Source organism: Peromyscus maniculatus, chromosome 7 (genome assembly GCF_049852395.1).
Source record: "Peromyscus maniculatus bairdii isolate BWxNUB_F1_BW_parent chromosome 7, HU_Pman_BW_mat_3.1, whole genome shotgun sequence".
Classification (NCBI taxonomy): domain Eukaryota; kingdom Metazoa; phylum Chordata; class Mammalia; order Rodentia; family Cricetidae; genus Peromyscus; species Peromyscus maniculatus.
In genome coordinates, this window is record NC_134858.1 from 35727084 (window position 1) to 35744439 (window position 17356).

At 38.9% G+C, this 17356-nt stretch overlaps 1 protein-coding gene and 1 pseudogene across 1 annotated transcript; both read right to left on the reverse strand.

Moving 5' to 3' along the window:
* Positions 1-539: 539 nt before the first annotated feature.
* LOC143274418 (U6 spliceosomal RNA) lies at positions 540-637 on the reverse strand (annotated as a pseudogene).
* A 9645-nt stretch (positions 638-10282) lies between these two features.
* LOC121831048 (olfactory receptor 8B8-like) lies at positions 10283-13305 on the reverse strand. The gene has a single exon (XM_042282082.2). The coding sequence runs from the start codon at positions 13290-13292 to the stop codon at positions 12360-12362; it is 933 nt and encodes a 310-aa protein (XP_042138016.2). The 5' UTR covers positions 13293-13305; the 3' UTR covers positions 10283-12359.
* Between the last annotated feature and the right edge of the window lie 4051 nt (positions 13306-17356).

Consider the following 17356-nt stretch of genomic DNA (forward strand, 5'->3'; position numbering starts at 1 on the left):
CAAAATCAGAAATGAAAAGGGAGACATAACAACAGACAACAAGGAAATCCAGAGAATCATCAGATCATACTTCAAAAACCTGTACTCTAAAACAATGGAAAACTAGGAAGAAATGGACAATTTTCTGGATCAATACCACATACCAAAATTAAATCAAGACCAGATAAACCATTTAAATAGACCAATAACCCCTAAAGAAATAGAAACAGTCATCAAAAGTCTCCCAACCAAAAAAAGCCCAGGACCAGATGGTTTCAGTGCAGAATTCTACCAGACTTTCAAAGAAGTACTAATACCAATACTCTTCAAAGTGTTCCACACAATAGAAACAGAAGGAACACTACCAAACTCTTTTTATGAGGCTACAATTACCCTGATACCCAAACCACACAAAGATGCAACAAAGAAAGAGAACTACAGACCAATCTCCCTCATGAACATTGATCCAAAAATACTCAACAAAATATTGGCAAACCGAATCCAAGAATACATCAAAACAATCATCCATCATGACCAAGTAGGATTCATCCCAGGGATGCAAGGATGGTTCAACATATGAAAATCAGCTTGGGCAGGGGCCATGCTAATCTTCTCTGTATCGTTCCAATTTTAGTATATGTGCTGCCGAAGCGAGCACTCATTGGTGGATTCTAGATATAAAATGAACAATCAGACCACAACCCATAGAACCATAGAGCTATATATATAGCATGGAGGTCCTTAGGATGACTGTGGCATATAATCAATTTCAGTTTTACTCAATTATTGAAAAAAAATAGCCAAATGAATGGAAACACATGAACTATGAACCAAAGGCTGAGGGGCTCCCAGCTGGATCAGGCCCTCTGAATAGGTGAGACAGTTGATTGGCTTGATCAGTTTAGGAGGCATCTAGGCAGTGGGACCAAGTCCTGTGCTCATTCCATGAGTTGGTTGTTTGAAACCAGGAACTTATGCAGGGACACTTGGCTTAGTCTGGGAGGAAGGGACTGGACCTCCCTGGACTGAGTCTACCAAGTTGATCACAGTCCTCGGGGGAGGACTTGTCCTGGAGGAGGTGGGAATGGAGGGTGGGCTGGGGGTAAGGGGAGGGCGTGGGAGGGGGGAGAATAGGGGAACCCATGGCTGATATGTAGAACTGAATGGTATTGTAAAATAAAAAATATATATCACAAAAAAAAAAAAGAAAATCAGCTTGGTACTGGTATAAAAACCAACATACAGACCAATGGAATCGAATTGAAGACCCTGACATTAATCCATGCACATATGAACAACTGGTTTTTGACAAAGGAGCCAAAACTATACAATGGAAAAAAGAAAGTATCTTCAACAAATGGTGCTGGCATAACTGGATGTCAATATGTAAAAGATTACAAATAGATCCATATCTGTCACCATGCACAAAACTCAAGTCCAAGTAGATCAAAGACCTAAACATAAATCCAGTTACACTAAACTTAATAGAAAAGAAAATAGGAAGCACTCTTTTTTTTTTTTTAATAGGAAGCACTCATGAACACATTGGCCAGAAAGAGGAGGAGGGATTGTATGTGCGAGAATTGTTGAGACCAAGATTGGAAAAAGCACAGGGACAAATAGCCAAACTAATGTAAACACATGAACTATGAACCAATAGCTGAGGGGCCCAAAACTGGATCAGGACCTCTGGATATGTGAGATAGTTGATTAGATTGAACTGTTTGGGAGGCACCCAGGTAGTGGACCCAGACCTGTTCTTAGTGCATGAGCTGGCTATTTGGAACCTGGGGCCTATGCAGGGACACTTTGCGCAGCCTGAGAGAAAGGGACTGGACCTGCCTGTCCTGAATCTACCAGGTTGAGGTCCATCCCCAGGGGAGTCGTTGCCCTGGAGGAGATGGGAATGGGGGGTGGGCTGAGGGGAGGGTGGAGGGGGCAGGAGTAGGGAGGACAGGGTTATCTGTGGCTGATATGTAATATTAAATCAAATTATATATATACTAAGACTAATATGGAACCATTACAGTACAGTTCCAGGAAATATACTGATGATGTGTTCATTAATTACTGTCTCCTCTCTCTACTTCCTTTCTCCCATCTCCTTAATTTAGGATGAACTTGAATGGTTCTCTTGGAGAAAAAAATAAATAAATAAAATGAAATGTAAGTTATTATGAATAAATGTATAACTCTGTAGTGTGAAACCTTTGAAACAGATTTATCCTCACTAAAAAAGTTATTTATAAGTAGTACATGTTAATGAGTCCATTTACTCTTGCTCATGTTCACATATTTGGAGATGTACATGGACTATCATTTGCTATTTTTTTATTATAATGTGTGTATGAATGTTTAAAAAATAGGTAATTCAAGTTGACTTGTGTGCAAGGAATTCAATTTTCAGTTAAATATCTAATATTAAAGGAAACCCAAGACATGGATAAGCTAATTGTACATTTTACCATGATTTCAGTTTTCAAAATGTCATCTAACAATAAATATCAACAAAAATATCATAGTTGTTGTGAAAGAGAAGCATTGTCTTGATTCTGAAGTGCTACAGAGTAATTTTAAGACGAAGTTGTAGATCAACACACTTTGTACATGCAGATTTTTTTTTGAAATTTTAGCAAATCTTAGAAATGTAATAATCAGAAATATTACTTGAAATTTAAAAGAATAACATCATTTTTGCTGGATCTTTTTTTATTTTATTTTTTGCTTTTTCTTTTTTAATTTTATATTATAATTTAATTTAATTTTATATATCAGCCACGGATTACCTTAATCTTCCCCCTCCATCACCCCCCCACATTCCCCTAGCACACCCTCCCCATTCCCATCTCCTCCAGGGAAAAGACTCCCCTGAGGATTGAGTTCAAACTGGTAGATTCAGTACAGGCAGGTCCAGTCCCCTCCTCCCAGGCTGAACCAAGTGTCTCTGTATAAGCCTCAGGTTCCAAACAGCCAGCTCATGCACTGAGGACAGGTCCTGGTCCCACTGCCTGGATGCCTCCCAAACAGTTCAAGCCAATCAACTGTCTCACTTATCCATAGACCCTCATCCAGTTGGGGGCTCCTCAGCTATTGGTTCATAGTTCTTGTGTTTCCATTCATTTGGCTATTTGTCCCTGTGATTTTTCCACTCTTGGTCTCAACCATTCTTACTCATACAATCCCTCCTCTTTCTCGCCAGCTGGACTCCTGGAGTTCCTCCTGGGGCCTGGTCGTGGATCTTTGCTTCTGCTTCCCTTAGTCATTGGTTGAGATTTCTAGCATGACAATAAGGGTGTTTGGCCATCCTATCACCAGAGTAGGTCAGTTCGGGCTTTCTCTCACCCATTGCCAGTAGTCTATTATGGAGATATCTTTGTGGATTTCTGGGTACCTCTCTAGCACTTTGCTTCTTCCTGTTCTCATGCGGTCTTCATTTATCATGGTCTCTTATTCCTTGTTCTCCCTCTCTGTTCTTGATCCAGCTGGGATCTCCCGCTCCCCTAAGCTCTCTTTCCCTCGAAACTTGCCCTTCATTACCCTCACTCACCTCCAGGTTGCTCATGTAGATCTAAGAATAGGATCTTGATTAGTGCTCTATGAAACTCCCAAAGGATAACAGAATGATTGATTTAAATTAAATGAATAAAAATTCAGGTTATTCATAGAATGATTGTGACAAGGGTACAAATCATTCAGACATCAGATTAATGTCTCATTATTTTTACATTCTAACCATGTACACATTTGAATATGTTTTATGTCTGCTCCTAATCTACAAAATATTGATAGAAGTTATAAATCTATGGGGATTAAATACGGTTCCAGGGTTCTGATTGATCCTTCTTTGACAATTTCATGTATTTATAAAATGTTCTTGTGATTTTCACCCTCACCACCCACTCTTATTCCACTTCCATTTGCCCTGAAACCTTCTTGTTTCCAACAGGTCGCTGTCCTGTTTTCATGCTATTTCCCCCCTAGACTTGAATTTTGTTTGGGACTCACTAAGTATGTTTACCTACAGTTGTTCTTATGAGCATGAGAAGCAGTTGTTTACTAGAACATGGAAAACTTACCAGTGGCTACACAACTGGAAGAAATGGCTCCTCTAGCAGCCAGTAACTGCCAATAATTCTTCAGGAAGTGGTGGGTTCTCATGGACTGGTCTGGCCCCATTTGTGCCTTCTCTCCCACCCTAAGGGAAGGGTTTCATAGTCCCTTCAGACCCAGGAACGCACAGGATCCTAGGGTAGAGGGGAATCTGGGGAGCAGCCTACCCTCCATATCTCTCCCAGGGAAATGGGGTGGGAGACCTTCACTTGACTCTCTGCTGATCTCGTGCTTTGGTACTGCAGTGCGTGCATGAAAAGGTACAGAGAGCAGGTGCTTCCTTTTGTTCTCCTCCTCTCCTTTCCCTCTGAACCAGAGTCCACCAGTATTTGCTGTGGGATGTTAATGTATGTCCTGTGGGAGCCCTTCTTGGTTTCCTTGTGGCGTTACCCAGCAGGTTTGCATAGAGGATGATTAGGACCATGGGCCTGAGTGCAGGTGTCTGAGATGGTCTGCACTTGGCTGTACTGGGGGATGGTCTATATGTCAAGTTGCTCTGATTGGTCGATAAATAAAACCTGATTGGTCGTGGCTAGGCAGGAAGTATAGGCGGGACTAACAGAGAGGAGAAATAAAAGAACAGGAAGGCAGAAGGAGATGCTGCCAGCCACTGCCAGGACAAGCAGCATGTGAAGATGCTGGTAAGCCACGAGCCGCGTGGCAAGGTATAGATTTGTAGAAATGCGTTACTTTAAGATATAGGAACAGTTAACAGGAGGCCTGCCACGGCCATACAGTTTGTAAGCAATATAAGTCTCTGTGTTTGCTTGGTTGGGTCTGAGCGGCTGTGGGACTGGCGGGTGACAGAGATTTGTCCTGACTGTGGGCAAGGCAGGAAAACTCTAGCTACAAGTATTCTCTTCACCGGCCAGGCTCACACTCTTTATTGTGGATACCTTGGGTTTACCAGATGTTCCATCATGTGGAGGTAATCATAGTTACTGTAAGTTCATGAATGCAATGGTTATATCATATCCCAGTGACAACACTTCACATCTCACCTCCTGTCCTTTGGTCTTATTGTTTTCTTGATTCTCTTCCATGATTATTTTCTGAGACATGGGGGTAATACAGATGCCCCATTTAGAGATGAATACTCAACACTTAACCTATTCTCAGTGCTTTGACCAGCTTTATGGGTCTCTGTATTAACTTTGTTACACTCTACTAAGCAAAACTTCTCTGCTGAAGGCTAAGACAATCTAATTTATGGGTAGAAGCATGCATTTAAAAATATCATTTAACATCATATTCATCAGCAAAACAAAATTAGTAGGTTCCTTGCCAAAGCTTATGGCCATCCTTTCTATGGGCTTCTAAACAGGGTTACAAACACAGTACCATCCAGAATTCCCTCCTGTGGAGTGAACCTCAAATGTATAATGATTGGGTACTCCTAGAACAGTCATGCTGCTATTGAGCTAATGAGAACATCATGCCTGGCAGGAAGATATTACAGTTTCTAGGGTTCACATTTGGGTGAGTGTTGGTAACTTTTCTCTCCCAGCATTCAGTATGACATTTTCTGCATTCACAAAACTAGCCAAAAGGGTAGATGCTTCCAGCTCAGTTCTAGTTTGATTTCTCTGTGTCCTGTCATTAAAGTTCATGGTGTGAAGAAGATGTCTTTCTGTATGCTGTGAATGTGTTGCTCTTATTGATTGATAAATAAAATGCTGATTGTCCAGTAGCCAGGCAGGAAGTATAGCATAGGCAGAATAAGCAGAGAGGAGAATTCTGGGTAGTGGAAGGCTGAGTCAGGAGAAGCAAGATGTAAAGATACCCATAAGCCACAAGCCACGTGGCAAGGTATAGACTTATCGAAATGGGTTAATTTAAGATGTAAGATCTAGCTAGAAAGAAGCCCGAGCCATTAGGCCATACAGTTTTAATTAATATAAGCTTCCGTGTGTTTACTTGGGTCTGAGCAGCTGTGGGCCCCAGTGGAATTGGAGAAAATTCCAGCTGCAATGGTGCTTTCAGCAATAAGACTTAGTCTTAGTTGGCCAGCAAGACCAACAGCAGTACCCTTTATTTTATATTTAACCAGGAGTTATAAGGAGGTATTGTGCAATTGGCAAACAATATATAATTTTCTGGGAGTTGTGTTATCTATTCCTGCATGATGTCTTACCTAAATTTTATTGGTGTGGTATAACATCATGAGCAAAGGCCACCTGAGAAAGAAAGGGTTATTTCAGTTTGCATCTCTATAGCACAGTTCATTATCAAAGGGAGTCAGGGCAAGCGTTCAAGGCAGAAACCTAGCCACAGGAATTGAAGCAAAGGCCATGGAGGAATATTGGTTACTGGCTTGTTCCACATGGCTTGCTCATCCTATTTTGGTATAGAAAATTTCCCTAGGGAAAACAGACCAGCGAGTGTAAATAAAATTACATTAAAACTTTAGAAATTCTCTCTAAAAAATTCCATCTGCTCCTAGCCAGTTTTTCTGTTTCTATAATTGGTTATGAATGATTGGTATAAAATGTTTGTCTCAATATTAGGAGTTACTAGTCTCTTCCAATTAATTAATGTTACTTTCAAAAATTGCCTTTTTTGGGCTGGAGAAATGGCTCATAGGTTAAGAGCACCGACTGTTCTTCTAGAGGTCGTGAGTTCAATTCCCAGCAACAACATGGTGGCTCACAACTATCTGTAATGAGATCTGGTGCCCTCTTCTGTATACATAATAAATAAATAAATCTTTTAAAAAATGCCATTTTGCTGGGCAGTGGTGGTGCACACCTTTAATCCCAGCACTTGGGAGGCAGAGCCAGGCAGATCTCTGTGAGTTCAAGGCCACCCTGGGCTACCAAGTGAGTTCCAGGAAAGGTGCAAAGCTACACAGAGAAACCCTGTCTTGAAAAAAACAAAAAAAATGCCTTTTACCCCTTACCATCCTCATTGCAAGGGTGATGGGGCTTTTATAACCAGCTGGTAAGAAAGTTGATGTTCACAGGGCAGATCTTGGCAGAGGATTGCCTTATGCTAACCTTGAGCACACATGAAAATCATGTTTACTGATAGACAACTGAGACTCCTCTTAAAGCCTGTGGATTCAGTGTGTCTTCAGTGGGATTTCCAAGTTTCCATTTCTAAATGGTTCATAGCTGCTGCCCCTAATGCTGCTATTTCTGTGAGGATCTCCTTTATGGATGCCCTCTCCTGATACCCTGAGAAATATCACAGACAATGGGAACAGACAGTATTTGAGTATTGACATTACTCCTACATTTTCCAGTGGATTGCATCCTGCAGTTGGTTTGAAAATATTTTTCTCAGAGTATTTTAACTCCTTCTGCTCAACTCACAGGATACTCACTTCAGTTTAAGCTGGTTTTATTATAAACTCCACCAAAACCAACCCTAAGATCGGGAATGTAAAAGAAGGACTGTGAGGATATTTTGTGTATGATCTAACAAACAAAGCTTGCCTGAATATCAGAGGGTAAAGCCAGCCACTAGATAGCCATAGAGGCCAGGAAGTGGTGGCATACATCTTTAATCCCAGCACTTGGGATCTCATGCCTTTGCTCCCAGTACTTGGGAGGCACACACGCCTTTAATCCTAGCACTAGGGAGGTTGAGAAAGGAAGTGATATGGCTGGGCAGAGAAAGTAGCTCAGTCCTTTTCAGCTGAGGAGTTGGCGAGGTGAGAGGTGGCTGTGGCTTGTTCCTCTGTCTCTCTGATCTTTCAGCATTTACCCCAATATTTGGCTCTGGTTTTTATTAAGACCCATTAGGATTCATGCTGCAAAGAACCTTAACAAATGTTTATGAAAATGGAGCAGGTTTGACATCCTTCAGATGTTGTTCACAACCATGAGCAATAAAACAAAAAAACTTGGTTTTATTAGTCCAGAATCACGGTTCCAAAAGGTAGAAATAGTTACTATGGGTGATACCAATTCTATCTCTAAATATATACTAAGTTGAAAGAAGTCCACACAATAAATCTGAGTATAGGTTTATATGTGTATTTATTAGGGCATTATTCATAAGTCAATAAAACGCATGTTTTTATACTTTTAATAAAATATTTTTTCATATATTTTATTTTCTTCATCATTTTGCCTCCCAACTCCTTCCAGATCTCCTAAACTCTTTACCCACTCAACTTTATGTTTTTTCTCAAAACAAAACAAAAACAAACAAAACAAAAACCAATAAAATAGTAAATGTGAAAATGAAACAAAAATCTCACAAGAAAGCATGGGGTTCATTTTGTATAAACTTAACTCTGCTATATGTTAACTACTGAATGGATAGACAAAATGTGCTATATCCCTTATTCAGAACATTATTTAGCCATAAAAAGAATGAAGCAGAGGTTCATTCTAAAGTTTGGATAAATTTTGCAAACATATACACTAAGTGAAAGAAGACAATCAGAAAAGACAATATAGTATGCGATTTTACTTTATTAATTGCCCCAAAGAGAGAAATCCACAGAAATACATTAGGATTTCCATGTAAGATGGAGACATAAAAACCATGAGTAGATGAACTTAGTTAAATAAAGGAGAAGGTCTTGTGTTGCTTTTCCAAGCTGCTACCCAGATTCCTCCAAAGACTGACCATCATCACTGTCCGTGCCAATGGACTTCTCCCATGAGTGAACTTCAGGTGCCTCATGGGTCCCTTACTGCCACCACTGATATTGCTTCCAGGGCACAACTTGCTCCAGGCACTACACTGACCACAGTTAATGATCACCAGGAGTAAACTGCTCAAAGAATCAACATGAGGAGATTAATAAACAGAAAATCTTGATGTTTGAAACACAAACATGGACTTCAGACTGGATCTGCTCAAGTGACAGAGTATGTAGCAGAGGTGTAGCCTGGTGATGTGCACCTGAGACAGCAGTGCAGTGAAAACAGCTGTTGCTGGATGCAAGCTGCACATAGGAAAGATCCTGGGGAATTCAGAACATTCTCTGGCAGTACACCATTACTAGCTCTGCAGCACTATCACACATCATCAGTTGCTGAGCCACAGAAAGCCCTGCTAATGTAATGTTCACTCCCTGTTCACTGGGGACAAGGTGTAACTTGCTTGGAAGCAGGGAGATACTGGCAAGAGAATTCTGGCCCAAATTAGTCTACTCTCACAGAAATCATTCTCCTCATAAGGGCTCAAGTGATCTAACAGAGCAGTCCTCCCTCCTCTTGTGAATGCTGATACCAATGACAGTCCATGGGTGGAGCATACATACTATTCTAGCATGAAGTATAGTATACTGACATAATGTTGTCTATCTCATGTTATTACTAAATTTTGTCACTTTGAAATTACACTTAGATTTTTTTTCTGTATTTGTCAATAAAGTTCCTGATAATTTTGTACTCTAATTAGGAAGCAGCTGTTTTAACTTTTGTCTCAGAAGCAATGACTTTTGTGGATATCCTTCTACAGCAAAATATTGTTTTCTATGTTTCTGCACCTACAATAATCACTTTACTACCTCTCATAACCTCAAACCATGTACTTTCTCCCTCATTCATGATACATGCTCTGCTCTCCGTTTCCTTATTCCTCATTTCACAACCTCATACCACCATTCATTTCATAGATAGATCATCCCTAATAACATTTGCCTTCAATCGAGGTCTAAAGCCTCTGTACCTGAGTCTTACCGGAGACACAAGTGATGTGTGCAAGTGTCTCCTACTTCAAGCCCACTCCATGACTGTAGGAAACACATAACAGGATATGCAGCCATTTCCCCTTCTTCATTAAATAGCAGCAAAACCCAATTCCTAGTGAAGAAGAATGGATTTCCTGTAAGAAGAATCCCATAAAACATAACAAAATAAACAAAGTGGAAAATTCAAACGGAACACACATCCATCCCATTATATGAACACAACACAACAGCAACAAACCAAAACCATTGTTGGGTAGCAGTAAAGCACATTCAAAAAACAACAACAAATAAAAACTAAAAATCCTTTCTAGTCAAGAGAGTAGAGTATCTGTCTTGATTGGCATATTAGTTAAGGTTCTCTAGAGTCAAAGAACTTATGTAATGAATCTTTCTCTCTCCATTTCTCCCTTTCTCCCTCTCTTTCTTTCTGTCTCTACACACACACACACACACACACACACACACACACACACACAAACACACACACACACATATATGTATGCATATATACAGGAATTTATTGGAATGACTTACAGGCTGCAGTCCAACAATGGCTAGTTATCAATAGAAAGTCCAAGAATCTAGTAGCTGCTCAGTCCCATGAGGCTGCGTGTCCCAGCTTGTATTCTGTATATGCTGGAATCCTGAAGAAGCAGGCTCCAATGCCAGTGAAGAAATGGATGTGCTAACAGGGGACGGGCAAGCAAGTGAAGAACAAAACTTTCCATATTCGATTGTCCTTATATAGGCTTCCAGCAAATTAAAGATGTGCCTTCCAGACTCAAGGTCTGGATTAAAAGTCTTTGTCTTCCTGACACAAGGTATGGTTGAAGACGTGTTGTTTCTTGACTCTAAATCTGATCACAAGTGTAGCCTTAGTGTCTGGATTATGGTTCATCCCAGATATAGTCAAATAAACCACCAAGAATAGCCATAACAGTTGCAGACCTTAGATTTGGGCCAGGTGAGTCACCTGGACAGGAGACCAACACTAGGAAAGAGATCTACTTTAAGCTATGCTAAAGAATAGGTAGAATAATTAGTCCTTTAATGAGACCGTAGGCTAATCCTTCTCAGATACTCACTCCTAGTGTAGTAGCGTATTGGGTCATAGTCACACAGATTCCCAAATCTGTCAACTTTTCTAAATTATTTTAAAAATATTATATTCTTTCTGTCTCTTTTCAAAGCACACATTATTTAAAGCTTTGGTTTTCTCAATATTTTGAGCTTTTTCATTATGCTTTCTCTGGAGTACCCTCCCTGCCATGTGGCTGCCAGTCTGTTATGTGTCTGAACTTCATGCTGGCTTAAACAGTATGGCTTCTCCATTCTTCTCCCCCAGGCAGCTGCTGATTCTTACAGTTTGCCATCTTTTTTTCCCTTTTAAATCCTAATAAAATTACCTCCAAATTTTTCTTTGAGTCTATTCTTAAATTAGTTTATGAGAATAAGAACCCTAAGTGTGAGTCTCAACCTCCCCTGCACCATCATGATACACTTACAACACTGCCAATAGGAGAAAATAAAGATATTCAGCAGCCATGTCAGAAAGAATTGAAGAGTCTTACTTTACAAAAGGATCAGTGACCCTTTAGAGGACGCAACCAAGAAGATGTGTGAAGTAAGGAAATCTGTTTAAGATATAAACAGAGAAGAAACTGAAAAGCATGGAGGAAGAGCTCAGCAAAGAAACCAAGACACTGAAAGATCCTAACAGAGACTCTGAAAATGAAATAATCAGTCAAGTAGAAATCACAGCAAAAAGCACTGTCAGCAGATAGGTAAGATGCTGAAAGCATCTTTTGGTAAGAAATACCAGTTCCTAATTTCACCCAACCTTTTCCCAGATGCACTGGCAAAAAATATATCCTCCTGCTCAAAAAGAACAGCTCATTTTTCTAAACAAAGAGGGATATGAGAAAGAAAAGAAAATAAAGAAACAAATGCTGTGTGAATTAGTGTTACATTCAGGATGAAATAAGAGCCAAATTCAAAAGGGTACTACTATACCATTTTTTGTTTTACTAAAACAAGTATTTTAAGAATGTAGTAGATTTAAATGTTAAAAAGCACTAGACTCAAAATCATGACTAATAGTTTACTCTGGACTTAATATTTAATAAGCCTTTTTAGGCCAAGGACTAATTATTTCATTAAACCCCAGAATCTTGCTCATCCAATACACACACACACACACACACACACACACACACACACACACGCATGCATGTGTGTGTGTGTGTGTGCACATGTGTGTTGAAAAAATATATATATATATATGTGGAAAAATATATATCATCACACTATGATGGTATATTCTTACAATATGCATATAACTAATGTAACAAAAGAATGTTTTAAGAGTTGTATTTAATCAATTGAGAGAGTAATGAATATGCAATCAGTCATTTTAAAGAGATAACATTGAACAACATTTTCCAACAACAATCAGTCGTTTTAAGACATATCATGAACATCATTTTCCAAAACCATGCTAGCAAAGAAAAATATAAATTACCACACTATAATGAAGAAATCAGATCATGAAGCAGGCACTATACCTCGAAAAATCATGCATTTGTGACTGTTTGTGACAAAGACAGTACGTTTCTCATCAAACCTTATTCCTATTCAGAGTTTTTCTCAGGGCAACTTTAACATCTTTGTTTCTCAAGCTGTAGATTAAAGGGTTCATCATGGGGACGACAATATTATAGAAAACAGAAGATACTTTTCCCTCGTTCAAAGATCCAATTGAGGAGGGTTTTAGGTACATAAATGCACATGATCCAAAGAACATGGAAACGGCAATTATGTGGGAACTGCAGGTGCTGAAGGCTTTGGACTTTCCAGCAGTGGACCTTATTTGGAGGATGCTAGAAAGGATGAAGGCATAAGATATAAAGATGACAATACTGGGTAAAGTGATATCTTTACCCCCTACAATGAAAATCTCAATCTCATTGACATAGGTGCTAGTGCAGGAGAGCTTCATCAAAGGCAGGAGATCACAGAAGTAATGATTGATGGTGTTCCCATCACAGAAGGTCAGTCTCAGGATGCATCCAGTGTGGATCATGGCATCAAAAAACCCCATCAAATATGAACCAAACATGAGGAAGGCACAGACCTTAGGGGACATGGCAACATTATACATGAGTGGATTGCAGATAGCCACATAGCGATCATAGGCCATTGCTGTCAAGACATAACATTCAGAGATGACAAAAAAACAAAAGAAGTAGAGCTGGGTCATACATCCTGCAAAACCAATAACATTCTTCTTTACTAAGAAGTTCATTAGCATTTTGGGTGTAACAACAGAAGAATAGCAGAGGTCTATGAAAGACAAGTTAAAGAGGAAAAAGTACATAGGGGTATGAAGGTGAGAGTTCAGAACAATTAGAATGATCAAAGTCAAATTTCCCAAGGCAGTGATCATATACATTACTAGAAAAACTAAGAACAGGGGTATTTGGAGGTCAGGGTTGTCCGTTAAACCCAAGAGAATGAATTCTGTTACCGAAGAACCATTTGTCAGAACCATTCTTCTCTAAGAGAATCTGTGGAGATAGAAAAGAAAGAGTGAAAGTAAAGTGCCACAGAGAATTTACAAGTGTTTGTTCTATCACACATGGGACACATACACTGGGAATGCCTGGAAATCACCCACATGTTTGCTACAGTCTACATGAGGCAAAGTGAAGAGATGCTAATCAAAGTATAAAATGATTAAGTATAAAATATGATTAATTTCTGGATACCTAGTGTTCAGCATGTTAGTAATACTTAGCAATGCTTTGTCATATACTTGAGTCTGAACTGATTATATCTTACAATTGTCTTCTCACTTTATCTAAATTATGTTTTCATATCTAACACATAAAAAAGCAAGTCTATGTGGAGGGAGGCCTTAGCTTCACTTTTGGCATCTCACAATGAATAATTTGTTCAAAACAAGTTGTAAATCTTATATGATTTGTTTCATATTTCAGGGTTATGTCTCAAGAAAGACTTCACATGAAAGTTTGACATTAACATGAATTTCAAAAGATGCATGCAAATAACATAAAGACTTAGCTAATTGTGAATATGTATATGCATGTGTATATATACATATGTGCACCCACACCATATATATATATATATATATATATGTATATATATATATATATATATTTAATTTTTAAAAAGGCCATGAACTTGAAAGAGAGCATAGTGGGTTATATGGGATATTTTGAAGAGATGAAAACTTTGTATCACAATCTCAAAAAGATGCAAAATATTAAATATTAATTTACCATGCTTTGGAGAGAAAACAGTGCTGTTTCTTTATTACCTGCCCTTGTTATCTCAAAGGACTGTATCAAGATACAAGACTCAGTGTTTCTTGGATTCCATGAATCTGAGGACAAAAATTAATTTCTCATATTTCTTGAAAATCTTTCTGAAATGCTTCTCATAAAGTTTAATGTAAATCCTTCATCCTCTGAAGCCCTAGATAAAAAGTAAGCCACTTTTCTTGTGTTCACTCTGGCCATTGGATGATACACAGGAAGATTTTACTTATTTTATGTACTTTACTATACTTGCCTGAGAACCCAAAGTAAAATCTTCCTCAATCTCATCCCAGAGCACAGATGCCAGAGGTAAAAATGAAATGAGCTGGTTTCTTTTGCATGCTAGGCCATGATATATCTTCATGTCCTAAGGGAGTAAGGTATGACCTTCTCTTAGGGATTGGTACATCCTCTGTACTTATGCCATTATGAACTCCCATCTCCCACCACCTTCATCTCATAAGGGAAATCTTTTGTTTTGGTTACTTTTTGTTTTGTTTGTGAATCTTTAAGAGTAATATTCCACAGAGTCCCAATAAAACTTTCTTATACATTTTTCAAAGTTTTCAAAAATGTGGAAAAATATGTAGTGTATCATCCCGGTTGAGATTGTCCCATACCTCTTTTTAGAAATTGTGTTTTTTACTCCATTTATTTTCAATGTACTGAATCAAACCCACAAAGTCAACTCTGCCCCTGAGTAAGTACTCTGCCATTGATCAGCACTCAAGCCCTCCAGAATCACTTTTACCATGTTTCACCCTTTCTTAGTTAGTGTTCCTACTGCTGTGATGAACAACTATGACTGTGGTGATATTGTGTTCCCCAATATATTGTGCACCTTAATAAACTTATCTAGGGTCAGAGAACAGAACAGCCACTAGATATAGAGGCCAGAAAATGGTGGCACACACACCTTTAATCCTAGCATTCTGGAGGCAGAGATCTATCTGGATCTCTGAGTTCAAAGCCACACTGGAAACAGCCAGGCATGGTGACACATGCCATTAATCCCAGGAAGTGATGGCAGCAAGCAGAAAGGTATATAGAGCAAGAAACCAGGAAGTAGAGCCTTGTTAAGCTTTTAGGCTTTTGAGCAGCAGTTCAGCTGAGATCCATTCAGATGAGGACACAGAGGCTTCCAGTTTATGGAAACAAGGTCAGCTGAGGAATTGGCGAGGTTAGGTTAGCTATGGCTGGTTGTGTTTCTCTGATCTTTCAGCGTTCACCCCAATACCTGGCTCCAGATTTGTTTTTAATAATAAGACCTTCTAATATTGTTTTTATTAATAAGACCTTCTAACAATTTGTGCTACCCGTGACCAAGGTATTTTTTAAGGGAAGGCATTTATTGGTGGCTTGTTACAGTTTCAGAACCCCAGTTAGTCCATGAACAACATAGCAGGGGCCCTTGGGTGGTGGTCATGGGGCAGTATCAATGTTTAGGGATCGCATCTAATCCACAAGTTGCAGGCAAGACAGGGCCTGGATTGGGTTTTTGAAAACTCAAAGCCCACACTTAGTAACATACCTTCTCCACTAAGACCACAGTTATTCTATCAAGACCATACCTCCTGATTCCTCCCAAACAGTTCTACTAAATGGGTACCAAGCATTCAAACATATGATCCTATGAGGGCCATTCTTATTCTAACCACTACACACTCCAGCTAAATATTTATAATAAATATTTAAATATTCAAAGCAAGTACACTTCTCAGTCCTTAAATGTAACAGTATATCAATGAGGCTAAGGATTTTTACACTCATTATAATAAGAATAGAGGATATGTAGCTAGATAGGCAAGTTACCAAACATCCCTCTTTTCCATGTTCATTTCTGTAAAATAGGAATGGTTAAACTGTTGTAGGATGCTTTGATTGCATTCTGACACTTCTGAAACTGCCAACAAAGTTTGCTTTGAGTCAGAGGGTGGAGCTAACTACAAGCTTACCAAAATTAGCCCTAGAGTCTTTAGAGGCCCAGGGGCATAGAGATCTGGAAGACCAGGGACAGAGAGAGAGAGACCCAAGGAGTAGGAGGGCAGGGCTTGGAGAGTGTCCTTGGCCCTTTTGGATCAAGGACAAGAGATAGAGGAGGCCACTGGTCACTTTTCTTCATTTTCTCTAATCATTCAGGTTCTTACTCTGATATCTGACTCCCAACTTTTTATTGCTAAAGAATTATTAGATGAATACTTCATTAAACTATCATTTATTTTTTTCTTACAATTTTTATAATTACATGAAAAAGATAATAATTTTTGTTCTTTTTTTTTGCCAACTGCCACTCAGCCCCAGAACAGGGCTATAAGTTAGCCCACCCCAATATCCACCTCAACTGTGAACTGCTGGAGTATGTGAGGGGGCTGGATCTGTAGAAGGAAGGCAGCAAGATCTCCATGACACAGGACAGCAATAGGGCCTCTTGGAGGAGACCCATTAAGGGCCCAGTATTGATAGAGCAGAAGAAACCAGAGGCCTTGAGCCAGATCAACAATCCATTGCAAAGAGCACTTACAAGTAAAGATGTATGGATTAAAGGGTATACTGTATGACTCACTGGACCACACTATAGCTTCCATGCCAAGACCTTTTGCTTGTTTGTTTTGTTTTGGTTTTTGGCTATACTTTTATAATTTGTTGCTTTTGAAAGGGTTCACAATGACAGATGGCAGAGGTGAAGGGACAGGGAGATAAGTGGAATTGGGATACATGATGTGAAATCCACAAAGAATCAATAAAAAGTTAATTTTTTTAAAAAAGAACATTATTCTATTTGAGGGATTAGTAAAATGTTAGCCACAATCACTAGTGCTCTTGAATTTAAGAAAGAATTATGTCCAGATTAAGATATCATTGGTTAGAAACATCACAAGTGTAATATGACTGTAAATTAAAGCAAAGAATGGATATTTTTGTCATATACAGTTCTGATTTCAGGATATGTTGTATGATATTGGGGAAATTACAGATGCACATTGTCCATTTTTACAAATATCAAGTATCAGATATGGGGATTGATCTGGAATTGGTTTTTCAGGTGAGATTTCTATTTGAAATCTTCCCTGGGCTATATAAGAAAAAATAAGGTTGTGTGCTAATAATCTTACCTCCTCACTTTGATTTATATTTGTTCCCAAAGCATGTATGATTAAAAATTGGGTGTTTAAGTTATCTGGTCATTGCTAAGGGGCTGCTTATGAAGATGCCAATGTTCATCAATATTTCAGTTTATTTTGTTCAATTTATTTAAATCATGTCTAGTCCT

Bases quoted from the DNA above. Each gene is read 5' to 3' on its own strand.
- LOC121831048 (XM_042282082.2), bottom strand. From the start codon at position 13,292: ATGGTTCTGACAAATGGTTCTTCGGTAACAGAATTCATTCTCTTGGGT.